Below are 15,360 nucleotides of genomic sequence, written 5' to 3'. Positions count from 1 at the left end.
TCATAAGCCTGGAAGTGACTGTTCCGGTTTGCAAACTATTTTTGGAAGCCGAACATCTGACGGGCTTCCACAGCTTCTGATTGGCTGCAGGAACTTCCTGCAGCCAATCAGAAGCCGCAATTTGGTTTTCAAATGTTTTGGAAGTTGAACGGACTTCCGGAATGGATTCTGTTCAACTTCCGAGGTACGACTGTACTTCATTTGTTCTCCAGTGATGTCAACAACAAAAAAATACTGGGTTTCAAAAGTTTGTATTTCGACATATTTGAAGCACTGTAAATCATTCTTACATTGCGTTTGAAACTTCTAGACCAGATTATTAAGGCTACAGCCCTGTCCACACTTTTCTGGGAACAAGACCCATTGATTTCAGTGGGAATTATTTCTGGGTGACTCTACTGTAAGAAGCCCCAAACCCAATGCAAAGAAAGTTTTCTCTGTGTTTTCTGTGAGAGAAGAGAGAGCAGGGGGAAGGGAGAGAGAAATATTGGCTTTGAGGTTTCTTGGCATAGAAACATGTAGTCATAGGAGAAGCTATTCTACCTAGAACAGAGGTGGCCAACTGCCTAGAGACTGCGATCTATTCACAGAGTTAACAACTGGCAGTGATCTACCCCCCTTTTGCAGGGTTCAGGTCAAAGTTCAGCTTTTTTTAGGGAGGAGGAAAGCCCCGTTTTCTTGCGGTTCAGGTCGAAGCTGGTGAGATTTTTGGGGGGAGGAGGAAAGCCTATTTTAGGGGTTCAGGTCAAACTTGTTGAGCTTCTTTGGGGGGAGCCAATGATCTACCACTGATCTACCACAGATGTCCAGTGATCTACCAGTAGGTCACGATCTACCTGTTGGACGTGCCTGACCTAGAATAATGAGTAATCTTATTACACCTACCAAGTCAATAAGCGTACCTTCTATGTTCTCCTTTTGCCTTATCAGCTCATCATGATTTTCATTTGGTTTGTTCTTCCAGATCACTGTTTGTTTGTCAAGTCATAGCTGTCAAACCCTTTTTACCTCCTGCTAGAGTTATAATCTTTCAGTGAAGACACTTATCATGTTACCTTCATCAATAAATACAAATGCCACCTAATATAATAAAAATGCAAGTTTTATTACATACACCAATCCTGAGGAGCCACGGCTTTTGATAGGATATGAGATTTATATTTGTTTATTTAGAACATTTGTATGCTGATTTTCTCCCCAGTAAGCCACAGAAGGCAGCTAACAATAACTCGTTAAAATACCATTAAATCAATCGCAGAAATGAAACTGAAGGAAACAGACAGAAAAATGTTAACTCACAGTACATAACTGGAAAAAACAAGCTACAGCACATTTAAAAACAGTTCAGCCCACTTTTACCAGCACGCCAGGCCAGTCAGATCAAAGCTTCACCAAAAGCAGACCAGAAGAATAAGAAAGTTAAGTGACAAATGTTTGAGTTGTCTTTGCCTGGTGCCTAAAAGAGAATTTAGCAATGTCTCAGGCCAGTTCCTTGTCATTCAAAAAAATGGAGTGCAGAAACAAAAAAGGCCACTTGGAGGGTGACTAGTTCATAGATTCCATGTGTTGAAATCGATTCCCTTTTTCAGGTGCATTCTACTATGCTCATTGGAGACAAGGCCAGTGGGATTAGGAAATACACAAGATGAGTCTGTTAGGAAGGAGGAGGGGCTGGAGTACACAGAATAGCACTTGGCAACTTTCATTTTTGATAGGATATATTGCTGGCTGATATGAATTGTTGTCCAAAACATCTGAAGGGAACCAGGTTGGCAAATGATTCTATATGTAGGATGTACAAGATGACAAGGATCCTTTTCCTCCAACAGTTGGGGATTTCTGGAGGTGCAACTTGTTATGCAGGGGTAAGAAAACTATTCCTGTTGCCTCTTCTACATAACTATAAAATGCACAGGAGTCCTATGAAAACATCCGGTCTCTGAATCTGGATACCTTACTCATGTTTTCAAATGAAAACCGCCATTTTCTTTTGGGGTCCTCACACCCAGTGCTTGTGCATCATTGTGTGTGTTAGGGTTGTTTTTCTAACAAACTTCTAAGCATTGTATATTTTTAACATTGTTGTTCTTATTTATTTATTTTTATCACTTATATGTTAATGCTCCTAAAATTTACTAAATGCGGAAATTGAGAACAAGGCAGCCTCTGCCCAAAGGCTGGCACTCTAAAACGCATAGCAGAAAAGGAAATAGGGCAGGGCAGGGAGGTGAAAAATAAGGCGAGAGCTTCTGTTCTAGAAATGCTGCGTATTGGGCTTTATATTTACACATAATTCCTGTTGTGTTTCTTTGTAGCTACAGAGTTAAGACTGTTGCCTGAATATAACTAACCCGCAGAGATTATTGTTGTCGTTTTAGTCACTTTCACTATATAAGTCTGTACAGTATATGAAAAAATATGACCACTGGTTTGCCTTATATTGCAGCTTTCTAGCTACCTTGGTGACTGGAACCATGATATGTAGATCTTTGTCATGCTGCTGTTAGTTTTTCCAAGCAGAATGGGATATATCCACCCCATATTAGCCCACAATTGAGTGATTCTGGAAGATATGGTAGTGCAAGCGGGTGCTCTTCCAGATTTCTTTGCCATGCTTCCCTGCACTGATCGTTCTCAAAAAGCATCAGTGTTTTATAGCGCAGTCAGACTTTTGGCAAATGATATTAAATTCCTGTGTCTATTCCTCACCGTCATTATTCCAGCTGGCAAACAGCCCCCTTCTACCTCTCTTCCCCTCCCCAGCACTGCACTGGTTGTTCTCAGAGTGTTGTGTTATCTCTGGGGTATTTAATTTCTGCCTTCTGCTTTTTCTCAGTGGTTATTTTCACTGGGGCTGATGTAGGCTGAAACAAACAGGCCCTGTTTACTTTCCTTCATCTGCACAGTGAAATCCAGCATGCATTGTTTTCAAGGAAAAGTCCACTTCAATTAAATGCATGTTGCGTAATCTGTTTCGCTTCTGTTAATTATGGGGAGGCGATGGTCGTAATTATCCAGGGCTTTCCATGTGGAAATCATGATTAGACTGAATCATTCTGTTGCTGATGGCTTATGAGTCTGCCGAGGACTCAGAGGTCTGGAGAAGAATTATGGGCTATCACTGTGAAATGGGAGCATGTCTCAGTTTACCTGCTGTTAATGGGGCACCCCTCTGAATGATAACTAGGCATTATTGAGCTCATCACTTACTTTAAAAGGAGAAAATGGATATTGCCTGAGGTGCTTTATATCCACATGGGGCAGTGTGAAACTGCTTGGTGCAGGGGGTTCCTACACTTTGGGTGCCTATGGTAGCCAGCAAAACAGTAGTGGACGCCAGGATATTTCACCAGTGAAAGAGTCCTGGTATCAACTAATACACCTCTAAAATTGATCATGAAGCCAGGGGTGGCTCTCTGGGTTGGAGTCTGTTCTTGCAGTGACACTGTGCCTTGGAAATGAAGCCTGCCTAGGTGTGAAATCATCCTCACACTGTTGTGCTGCAACTTCGGTTTCCCAAGTGCCTCCAAATCTAGTGCAACCCTGGGAAGATCCCTCCTAAGTTCCTAGGTTGAAAGGAAGGGTGTGTTTATCATATCTGCCAGAAGGTGTTAGAGCCCTCTCCATGGCCAGCATAATTGTGGACTCTAACTTGGAGCTTTCCCAGTCCCCCAGAACCAACTTCGTGATTCTGAGCTTGATGACCCAAGAGGTCCCCTACGGCAAGTGAGGCAGCAACAACCACTAGTAATCTGGTACGTGCGTGATAGGGTTGCCATATTTCGAAGAGCAAAAAAGAGGACACATTTGCCAACTTCTACTTTTAACTATGGATCGCTATGCAGACTCTCATTTTACATACCCATGCAAAAGAGGACATGTCCTGGGAAAAGAAGACATATGGCAACCCTAGCTGGCAGCAGGGAAGAGAAGCTAAAAGGATCTTATCCTGGGATTAAATTGACGTTCAGAACTTGATGGAATGCACATGTCCCCAAAACCTGTTGAAATAACTTGGGTGAGCTAAGCTACTGGCCCTAGCAAATACTAATGAAAATCTTGCGTACTCTCCTGAATCAGGTTCTCTTTATCTTCTGTTCAGCTTTCATAGTTGATTTTCTGTGCTTATGCAGCAGGTGTTGAATTCTGGTAGCCCTAGTCTGGTCAAAGAGGCTTTCGAAACACCACCAACATCTATACTACCGAAGAATAAAGTATGTGGGATTAGCACCCATTCCCTGGGCAGTGCTCCTTCTCTATATCATACCGTATCTGACACCTGTGTCCAGTGTAATTTTTGGCAAATACCAGTAGTTATTTCTGAAATTCTCTGGTTTCTGGAAGCTATTATTTTCTTTCAGATGGTTAGTATATGCTATGGTCAAGTACAACAACAAATCTATAGGATCATGAGTCACTCAGTTCTGATCTTGGCTTTATTTAATTGGGCCGCTCGTGATTTATTTCTGCTTTGCATATCTGATAAATGGAAAGTGTACCTACTTGCAAGCTCTATAAGTTTAATTTACAGGCTTGTATCCACTTACTTAGGAGTAAACTCCATTTAACGCAATGGGACTTATTTTCGAGTAGAAATATACAGACTTGTATGTAAGTCTCGTAAAAGATGAAACTGCTTACTTGGAAGTAACCTTAGTTGAATACATGAGAGTATGTATTAGTAACTTGTTCCAGGATTTAAACCACTTTCATAGTAAGTATTAAAAAATATAAATGCCTTGAATGTGTTATAAGTGGTAAGTATATGATATGTTTGTAAATAATCAGCATTTGCAATGAGCTCATGTAAGTGACATCTTAGGAAAATTTAAAGATAATGTAGATTTTGTAAAGTAGTTTCAACAATCTCTTTGACAGACTCCTCAGTGTTCAGTCCAGCACCCTCTTTGTCTGCTAATTTAAGTGGAATTCAAGATTTGTCTCGGAATAAGAACATAGTGAAACCACTTGCTTTGCCGGTACAACTTGTAGGAAACACATTTGCAACAGGTAACATGTCTTCCCCTGAGTTCAGGAGGGCTGATATAAAGTTATCTGTGTGAGGAAAAGGAGTCAGCTTGCATTCACCTAAATTTATAAAGTTGTATGTTAATTTTCTCAAAACATAAATCCATTAGCTATGCAATTTTCTTTCTGAAACAAGATGCCACAACAATCAAATGTTTGATATCTCTCTAAAAGGTTGCTGTTATCCACACATTATTTTCATAATAATCATACTGATGTGTGTGAGATCTTTATTTATTCTGTTTATGTATTTGTTTACAAAAATAGTTATATACTGCATACAGATCACAGTGATTTACATTTCCTCCAAGGAGATGAAGGTGTCATATCACCCCTTTTAATCTTCATGTCCTATGATGTAGGTTGGGCTGAGAAAGTGGCCGGGTTTGCACATAACACTAAGCCATGGTTAACATTAGCCAATGTTTAGAAACTAACAACATATTGTGACTTAAAAACATGGTTTGTTCATGGTTAATACACCATGGCTAAGCTGCTGAACCAGAATCAGATAATCAAAATGTGGTTTAGCATGACATGCGAACCAGGTCATAGTGAATTGCCCACTGCCACTCAGTGAGCTTCATATCACAGTGGGAATTTGAACCTGGGTCTTCCCAGTTCTAGCCTGATAATCTGACTCTCATCATCAACAGATTAACAGTGCTGTGCACCAATTTATTCCTTTAGTAAATAAAAAATTAACTAAAACACAAAGTCAAAGCAGCATGGGCACTGCCCAAACATCTGGTTTCCACAATTGGTTTGTAGTAGTTGGTAATCAGGGACGCGGGTGGCGCTGTGGGTAAAACCTCAGTGGCTAGGACTTGCCGATCGTATGGTCGGCGGTTCGAATCCCCACGGCGGGGTGAGCTCCCATCTTTCGGTCCCAGCTCCTGCCCACCTAGCAGTTCGAAAGCACCCCTAAGTGCAAGTAGATAAATAGGTACCGCTTTATAGCAGGAAGGTAAACGACGTTTCCGTGTGCTGCGCTGGTGCCAGCTCACCAGAGCAGCTTCGCCACGCTGGCCACGTGACCCGGAAGTGTCTCCGGACAGCGCTGGCCCCTGGCCTCTTAAGTGAGATGGGCGCACAACCCTAGAGTCGGACACGACTGGCCCGTACGGGCAGGGGTACCATTACCTTTACCTTTAGTTGGTAATCAGGCTTGCTAATTCTTGTAATAGGGGACCCTTCCAGAATCCTATGACTGGAAGAATATTAGCACGTCGGGATCACCCCTCTTTCCAAAATGTTCAGTGGTTGGAAAACCTTCTGATTTAAGGTAAAGCCGTAGTTTCACATCCAACAACTGCTGTCATCCCAAAGAGGAGTGGGGAGATCAGACTCCCTCCATCAAGCCCTACTCCTACTAGAAACATGCAAGGCTACCATGGGTGTAGCCAGGATTTTTGTTGTGGGAGCAGAACCAATGTGATTGGTCAGTTAAGTACTTATATTGTTTTACTTGATCTAGGGGAGGGCGGCAGCTGCTTTGGCTATGCCCATGCTGTTTCCCCTTCGACATACCCCCCTCCCATGATAAAAATGATGGATATAAATAATCTCACGTAGGGCTTGTGAAAATTCCTCCTCCTAGGCAACTATTAAAGGTACAGGAGCGTTGTCCTCTTTTGCATCTAGTTGCTCAGGGCACTCTGACATGAACAAAGACTGTATAGAACTGTGCTTGATGAATTTCACCCCTTCCTAGTACATAGATTTCTTTTTTGTATCCAAATTCATATCTGAGCATTTTGTCCAGGTACTTAATGTACCTTCTGGGAAAATAGTGTTTCAGTCATTAAGGCTCTAAATATAGTTGTGTTTCATAAAATGAGACTAAAACACTTAAAAAAATAACAATTCTTGGGGGATCTAGTCAAGGCAAACTAAAATGATCAGATGCCTTTTTACTAGGACTGCCAACAGATTTACCTGAGAGTAAGCTCCACTGAACCGAGTGGGATTTAACTTTTGGGTAGACTTGCATAGGATTGTGCTGATCCCACTTTGTTCTTAACTTTATAGTTTATGCTAGAAAATATAGAAGCCCTACACAACGGTTCAAATGCATAGGGCGCAATTTGTGCACACATTGCTTTTATCAGCTTATTGTAGCCTTTCTAGGTTCTTCAATATGCATGTTCATTTGCCAACAGTCACCTAATGGGTACTCTGTATTTTGTTACATTCAGCTCCCCTGTCTCTGCGTGCCACTGATGTTGCTAGTGGAAACAACCATGGAGGAAGGACTAATGTGATAAGCTCTACAGTCTCCCGACCTGTGCCTCACTCGATGTCTCCTGGCCCTAGCAATGTGGCTGGGGAGCCAGGTAAACAGCAACAACACAAACCCTCTGAATTTGTAATTATTTCAATATAGCCTCAGAGGGTCTGCGGTTAACATTCAAATAATCAGAGTTTTGAATGAATTAGAGTGCTGCACCATATTGGAATGGAGTGCAAAAGAAACACTGTTTGGATGAAACAAGAGGCATTTCAGACACTTAGTGCCTGTAATAATGTTCTGGGCTGCCCCTCAATGTTCCCACTTACAGTGGCCACACCTCCCAGCCTTGCATGATCCAAAAAGAGGGTTGCTTTCCTTATAAGCCCAGCTGATCACTGCACTCTGCAGGAGTGGGCCTCCAGATGGTACCTGATCAGGAAGTCATTCAGCACAATACAGGAAGTGGCAACTGCCCTTTGGAATTCCCTCCTGCTAAATATTAGGCAGGCATCGTCTCTGCTTGTCCTTTTGGTGCCTACTGAGGGCCTTCCTTTTTCAACAAGCCTTTTAAGTTCAGATCATTCCCAGTCTGCACCTGTATTGGAATTGCTTCTTAAATGTTTTTGTGTTTGTAGATGCTTTGGTTGTTTTATCACTTTGGTATGTTTTTCATGGGGGGCTGCTTTTGAGTGGGAAGGCAGGATGTAAATTTAATACCGTAAATTAATGGTGATCCTAATCCCTGATCTGCAATGCTGAGGGAGTGGTGTGGAAGTGTCCCTCCTCTGGATACTGGTGCTGTGGCACAGCCCCTGCTGTACCTGCAGAAGACTTGAGCTGATTTGCATGACTTTTCTAGTGGTAACCAGTAAAAGGCCCTGAAATGGGAGCCTTTCAGAAGCAAAGTGTGTCATTCCAAGATCAGCCGGATTTTTAAGGCACCTCATTTTCTGAACAAGAGTTGAGGTCCCTCTGCTGTGCTAACCTACAGCTGACACAGCAAAATTTTTTAAAGGGAGCAAAAACTCTCCACTTCCTTCTTCCCTGACCAGAAATACATTCATATATGGCGGTGGTTCTGTTGCTTTGAGCAAACCCAGGTGAGAATTAGGATTGCTCTGTCTTTTCCTCCTTGCCTGATTGTGGGTTCCCTGTAACTGGAACACTTGCTCATTTCTGAGGCAATTAAAAGTGTTAAGGGATCACTGGACCTTACTGGGCAAATCACTTATTGTCAAGCTCCCGTTGCACATTTGTTTGGGTTTCTGTTTAAATTAGTGCAAGCTCTCATCTCTCTCTCTTCTTTGTTTCGTTTGTGCATTGTTTCAACCTAGCATCCATGTCCAGTTCTGGGCCCCCCAAGAAACGACACCGGGGATGGTCCCCTGGATCACCAGCCGCTCCTCCTCCTCCTCCGCCGCCTCCTCCTCCTCCTGGCTTAGTTGTGCCTGTTCCTGCCATTCGACCTCTTCCGAGATCAGGCAAGATCCTAAGATGTGCCTTTTGTCCACACTAGATTTGTCTCACTTCTCTGCAACCAAAAGAACTAATAGCACCGTGACCCACCAAAATAACTAATAGCACTGTGACCCACCACTAAGGCTTAAACCCATCACTAAGTGTTTTCAAATGCATTTACAAATACATTATTGAGTTAGATGAGATAATTGGGTACCCCCAATGTCCAGCTGTATGTCAGCATGTCCTCTTCTCCATGACGTGGAAAACTTTACTCCCAAATGTCAACACTTCATAATTGGCGAAGTTCAGTTGTCTTTTGCATTCAGAGTAGACCCACTGAAATCCATGGACACAATTAACTTAGCTCCATAGTGCAGTAGTAAAACTTTGCAAAGCTAAGCAGGGTCCAGTATGGTTTTAAATTGGATGGGGGACTGTGTGTTGAGATTCCTGCGTTGCAGGGGTTTGGACTAGATAACCCTCAGCGTCCCTTCCAACTCTATGATTCCATGAATTTGTTAGTTGGATGTAGCCCATTACTTTAAAATTGCATTCCTCTCTGTGTAGTTACTGCTTTACTGGGCTATCAATAAAGCTAAATGCATTTATCAGTCAAATACTCCATTTGAATCCAATGCAAAATTACATGCATATTTGCACACATCAGCTGTCTCATAGTCCTGTGTTCACAGTGCAGTCATTCACCCATCATTTGCCACTACTTATTACTAGTACTTTGTGCATTCCTTTCTTTTGAGTTTTTCTGATCTGCAGTATACCGGTATTTAAAATTATTAACCCCTATATGTATTCTGGAGCACAGTCGGATTTAACAAGAGCATTTTTGATAGCAGAACATTACAGTCACATTCTGGATGGAAATATGGGTTTAAGTTCCATGCTTCTCTTCCTAAGGGGCAACGTACAAATCCATTCACAACTCAGCAGCTCCAAAAACCAGTATGCATGTGCATCTATGACATGTGCTCCCTGTGCCATTTTTTGCTGGTAATTTTAAAGTCTGAATTTCTATAATGAAACTTCTCTTTATTAGAATATTAAAATTCAGATTGCACATAATTGACATGTACGTAAAATCACATATGTATTTTTCAAACCCATGTCTTGTGGTTTGGAAATATAGTGGGTGATAATCAGTGTTAGTTGTACTCCGAATGGATCCAGTGAAGTTAAGCAACATAGCTAACTTAGGTCCATTAATTGCAATGGGTCTACTCTGAGTAGGACTTAGTTGAGTATCATGCACCTTATGGGCACACATGGGATTTAAATTCTGCTACACAGAGAAAATGAGAAGGCATCTTTTGTGCTCAAGCCACTCCCTCATTTCTGCAGGATTACTTTGAAGTATGTTGTTAATGGATAACAGTAGTCCATACTAAGAGGGTATCAATTTTAAATACCGTAATCCAGTTCCTGGTTGATTAAAAACCCTTGTATAAATCAAGGAAGATACGTGTAGCTTCAAAACAGCAACCTTGTTTTACCTTTGAGCAACTTCGAGATTATTGCAGATCATGAGGGAAGTCTTACAATTACATAAAAGATGAGGATTATATCTAGCTCTTAAAATGCATTTGGGGTCTTCTTTTACTTTAAAAACCACCGTGGCTCCTTCATGATGAAAGCTTAATTTTAATGTTTGTGATTTCAGAAGCATGTAAACCAATGTTCAATTGGCAGACTGTGTTTAGTTCTCTAATCAGCATGTCATCGGTCATAGGTTAGCATGGACTCTCATCCTTTCTTTATGCTGACAGGTAGCCGTAAAAGGTGGCCCCAGTGAACAGCTCCTAGCCCAGCACCTGGCTTTGTAAGAAGATGCATATTCCTCTTTGGCCCCTTTAGTTTTTCCCTTCACCCTTAGCTACAAACAATACAGTAACTCCTTTTTTATATATATAGAAAAAGGTCATTTGTTTTATGGGGTGGAGTTAAGGAAGGGTATTTGGTTCTTTATTTAAATTTGTTATAGCTGCTAGAGGAAATGCAGAAGTGTTTTGAATTTTATTGTGATTAATGATCAGTGGAAATGGGAGGGGTTTTCTTTCCCCTTAAATTGTTCGTAGGGCCAAATCACAGTATGAGTCTTTTAGTAATGGGAGTTTTCTTTCCCCTTTCTGTATTTTATAGAGCCTCTTTTGTCAGTCCCAGTTCCTCAATCAATGTTAACTGGAATTTTACAGCCTCAGCCCATCCCTGCAGGGGAGACTGTAATAGTTCCTGAAAATCTGCTGAATAACTCAGGAGTCAGGCCAGTAATACTGATAGGTAAGCTCAGAATATCAAATAAAACCATCTGATGTTGTGTTTTGGGTTTGTTTTTTGTTTATTAAAAAAAAACACTTTTGAAATCTAAATATTGCAGCTATTCATCTGTGAAACACAGTAAGAATCCAGTTCACTCCTTTTTCTTGCTGGAGAGCAGCCAGACCATTTCCAAACATTCCAAATGTGTCATCCCAGGGATGTTCTGTGTTAACTGAAGAATGTTTTATCATTTGAAACCCATTGCTGAAGCCTAACATGAAAGAGGCTATCTGTGCGTCATATTTGGCTCTTGAGTGAGGAACTAAAGGAAATAAGCTCTTTGTGCAGCCTGTGAGATAATTTATCCTTGACATTAGAACTGTGCTTTAATTAGCAGAGAATTTAATCATTGAAAAGCAGCATTAAGCTGCAACGTAAGAATCAAAAGAGGAACTGTCTTCAACCCAACTCCTTTTGATGCCTATATCTTCAAACCTTAATTTGCTAAATGAAAAAATAGAAAACAACTAAATGAAACAATTGATATTTTTTAAAAAGTGTACTTGTATAAAATATTCCAGCTCCCTCTTATAGGATGTTGCCTAGTTAAATGTAGATGACTGCCATTAAGAGTTTAAGTATAAGACCTTTTACATTCATGCCATACATTTAAAGCATATGGTTTCCTACAAAGAATCCTTGGAACTGCAGTTTTTAAGGGTGCTGTAAATTGTAGTTATGCGTAAGGTTAATTACGTTCCCTAGAATTCTTTAGTGGAAGCCATGTACTTTATACATTGTGCATGTGACCCTATTGGGCCCACTTTGTTGTATTATTTAATTTGGAAATGTCAACTGCAAAGTGTCTTCGGCTCACTCACATCCCTCCCCTCCCCTCTTTACTTCAGGGGAAATGTAGTCCTTTTAAATGTGATTAGTTTAATGGCCCTGTTATTTTTCTGGTGGTGGTTTTTTCTTTCTCTTTTGCAGTTGTGAATTAGGTTGTTCAAAATTATGTCTAGGTTTCTCACTTGTTAAACATCTTAAAAGTGTGTCCATGCCAACTGTTTTTTTCTGGCATTCTGTTGCATGCATCCTGCATCACATTCCCACTGATATCCTTGATCAGAGCTCTGCTTCTGGGTTTTGCAAGCTAGAGAGGGAGCACCTCATTATAACTGATTTTCCCCTGGCAGTATGCCTGAGCAAACATTGCTTGGTCATTGCCCAAGCAAACGTCTCCCATGAAGTGGCGGGAGCTCTTCCAAGGCTAGGGTCCTTGGTTGCAAGCAGAACCTGGCTGGCAGCTTCTGTGTTTAGTCAGTTTCATTGCTAAATTGGGTGAGGGTGAAGATAAAAATTTCCTCTAGTTACTTATTTTCTTTAAGAGCCAAGTGGACAAACCAGTTGCTTGCTTCTTGCCTGTGGGGTTTCACTTTAACACATCCAATGGCAGACACGGGCAGCCCCTGTTAGGCTGGAACACTTATTGGCAAGCCATTGATGTTGACTTGGCCCTGTAGAGTGCAAAGAGAACTATAGAAACTTGCCAACACTGGAGGAGGCTATAAGTAAGCACCTGAGGGCTGCCTAAACTTTGTCTGAAACTTGCCATTCCAGCTTTCAGCTGAGCAATGCAGTGTTTTCCTTGAGCAAAATAGTCACAACAGGCGTACAGGAATAAAGGCGTACCCTATGTCAAAAATTATGGCCATTAACGGACCAAAGAAGCACACTCTGCACCAAGAAAAAAATATTCTAAAAAAGAATTATGTGTGGCATAGGAGTATAGGAAATTGTCTCACAGTGAATCAAATCATTACATGAAGCTCAGTGTTGAATCTATCTGGGGATGCTGGGGATCAAATCTGGGACCTTGTACAGAGAAATCATGGGTTCTACCACTGAGCTTGAAGCCTTCTGGGTGTGTCGTGACCCCTTAGACTGAGCTCTACTGTTAGCATGGGAAGTTTATGGAGCTAGGATTCCAGACTTGGGCATAGAAATAGTAACCAACAGAACAGTACCAATACTGCTGTTAGAATATTTTAACTCATGTTTTTAAATGAGGCAGGGATGCGGGTGGTGCTGTGGTCTAAACCACTGAGCCTCTTGGGCTTGCCGATCAGAAGGTCGTCAGTTTGAATCCCCGCGACGGGGTGAGCTCCCGTTGCTCGGTCCCTGCTCCTGCCAACCTAGCAGTTCGAAAGCACCCCAAAAAGTGCAAGTAGATAAATAGGTACCGCTCCGGCGGGAAGGTAAGTGGCGTTTCCATGCGCTGCTCTGGTTCGCCAGAAGCAGCTTAGTCATGCTGGCCACATGATTCGGAAAAACGGTCTGTGGACAAACGCCGGCTCCCTCGGCCTGTAAAGTGAGATGAGCACCGCAACCCCAGAGTCGTCTGCGACTGGACTTAACTGTCAGGGGTCCTTTTCCTTTACCTTTTAAATGAGGCAAACCTTCAGTTGTGTTGGGCCTGACCAGTCTCAGTAAGGCTGAGACTGGGGTCTTGTCATCTGGGCAGCCCAGAACCTCCAGACACACTGCCCAGGCTTGCTCCCCAAGGAGATCGCTTTGGTTCTGCTAATGCCGTGATTTGACTTCACCCTCAGAGGCGCATTCATTCCATTGCCTCTCATGACAGATGGATGCCAACATGTCTGAGTTTAAGGCCTTCCCTCATATTGCAGGGGTGGGAGACAGCTGCGAAAAGGTTAAACTGCACCTTCTCAAAGCTGCACTGAGGGGCTTCCTCACATATGCTGGCATATAAGGTGTAGTTTGTCCACTAGTTTGCTTCCTTTTTCTTAAAGCCGTTAATACCCAGCGAATCCGCGCTCCACAAGACGGAAAAATCGCTAGACGACACAACTCGCGGAACGAATTAATTTCGTCTTGCGAGGCACCACTGTATATTCATTTTTTTCCATACTGCATTTTTGGCAACATTCCCACAACACTTCTGGAAGAATTAGGCACATGTTAAAAGGCTTAAAAATGTGGTTTCAGAAGGTCTGTCAAGCACATGGGCATAGTCAAGGGTGGGCAGGGGGGCAGTTGCCCCCACAGATCAAGTAAAACAGTAGAAATACTTAACTAACTTGACCAATCACATCAGTTCTGCCCCCTCTATAACAAAAATTCTGGCCCTCCCTAACAAAAATACTGGCTATGCCTATGGTTAAGCACATTTTGTTTTGGGGCAAAATAATGATATGTGTCTCTCTTCCTGCGAGAAGTAGAGTGCTGTTGCTCTACTGGGTGTACCATGACATCTGATTGCCCAGTGGGGGGGGGGAGTGGATTAAATAGGCCTTTGGCTTATTCAGTAGGACACTGCATTCATTCTGCATATTCTAAGGGCTAAACTTCATATTACATTAGCTACATAGCTCCGCCTTTAAGTACAGGGTTGTTGTTTTTTACAAATTGCTAGCATGGGGCCCTTGATCTGAATTGGGACCTTCACATGCAGGGTAAGAGTGAACCCTTACTTCTTGCTGTAGACCCAATCCAAATCGGACTCTATGCCTGAAATTTGCATTGGGGGGAGGGATCCCAGTCACCTTGATGGAAGCGCTCCCCCCCCCCCATGCTAACCACAGACGTAAAAAGCTCATAACTCCCACACTGGCAAGTTGTGTTTAAAAACCCCAAAAACCTCCCACGCTTTATGGCTTATCTTACTTTAAAAAATGTGGAGTTTGGCCCTGAGATGCAAGGATTCAAAGACTTTTCTCACCAAGTTTAAAGCCTCTACGCCACATTGGAGGGATCCAGAGGGCCACTAGGCCATCATCCCATCTTTTATTAGTTATAATAATGTTGCTTTGAATAAATTTCCGTTATTGCATAATTGTTTTGAAACAACTTGATTAGAGTTTTTGTCTTTGTGTTGTTGTTTTTCTGAAGGTTATGGCACTTTACCTTATTTCTATGGGAATGTTGGAGATATTGTAGTAAGCCCCTTGCTAGTGAATTGCTACAAGATGCCTCAGCTGGAAAGCAAAGATTTGGAACTTTTTGGTTTGACTGGGAGTCAGTTACTAAGTGTGGAAAACATGATTATTTTAACAATACAGTATCTTGTCCGACTAGGTAAGTCATTACAAGTGTCTCTGTGTGTGTAACAAATCACTGTTTTTGTTAGTGATAAACCTTCTGCTACTTGTTTCTGTATGTAAATAGACTTCTATGCTCTGTGCTCCAAAAAGTAAATTTAAAATTGCTGGATCTTTAGAAGTTGGTCACTCTGCTACCCTTTTCAGAGTACCTCCCTTTTTTATCCTGCTATTAAAATCTTGCATTTGCTTTGGTTAAACCTACAGTTACAGCAAATCCTTTTCATTCAGAAAGGCTTATAGCTG

General features: G+C 41.9%; 1 protein-coding gene across 32 annotated transcripts in view; it reads left to right on the top strand.

The window, feature by feature from the left end:
- GREB1L (GREB1 like retinoic acid receptor coactivator) overlaps positions 1–15,360 on the top strand; it is a 158,037-nt gene that overhangs the window by 102,227 nt on the left and 40,450 nt on the right. For all 32 annotated transcript variants that reach the window (XM_083748188.1, XM_083748189.1, XM_083748184.1 and 29 more), the window contains 5 exons: positions 4,879–5,010; positions 7,227–7,364; positions 8,596–8,742; positions 10,877–11,014; positions 14,906–15,091. In XM_083748188.1, coding sequence (XP_083604314.1) covers positions 4,879–5,010; positions 7,227–7,364; positions 8,596–8,742; positions 10,877–11,014; positions 14,906–15,091 — 741 coding nt within the window. The remainder of the gene's footprint in view (positions 1–4,878; positions 5,011–7,226; positions 7,365–8,595; positions 8,743–10,876; positions 11,015–14,905; positions 15,092–15,360) is intronic.

This window comes from Podarcis gaigeae (assembly GCF_964106915.1).
Source record: "Podarcis gaigeae genome assembly, chromosome: 7".
In the NCBI taxonomy this organism is placed as follows: Eukaryota; Metazoa; Chordata; class Lepidosauria; order Squamata; family Lacertidae; genus Podarcis; species Podarcis gaigeae.
The sequence above is the reverse complement of the archived record's forward strand: the minus strand, read 5'-3'. Positions and strand labels throughout refer to the sequence as shown.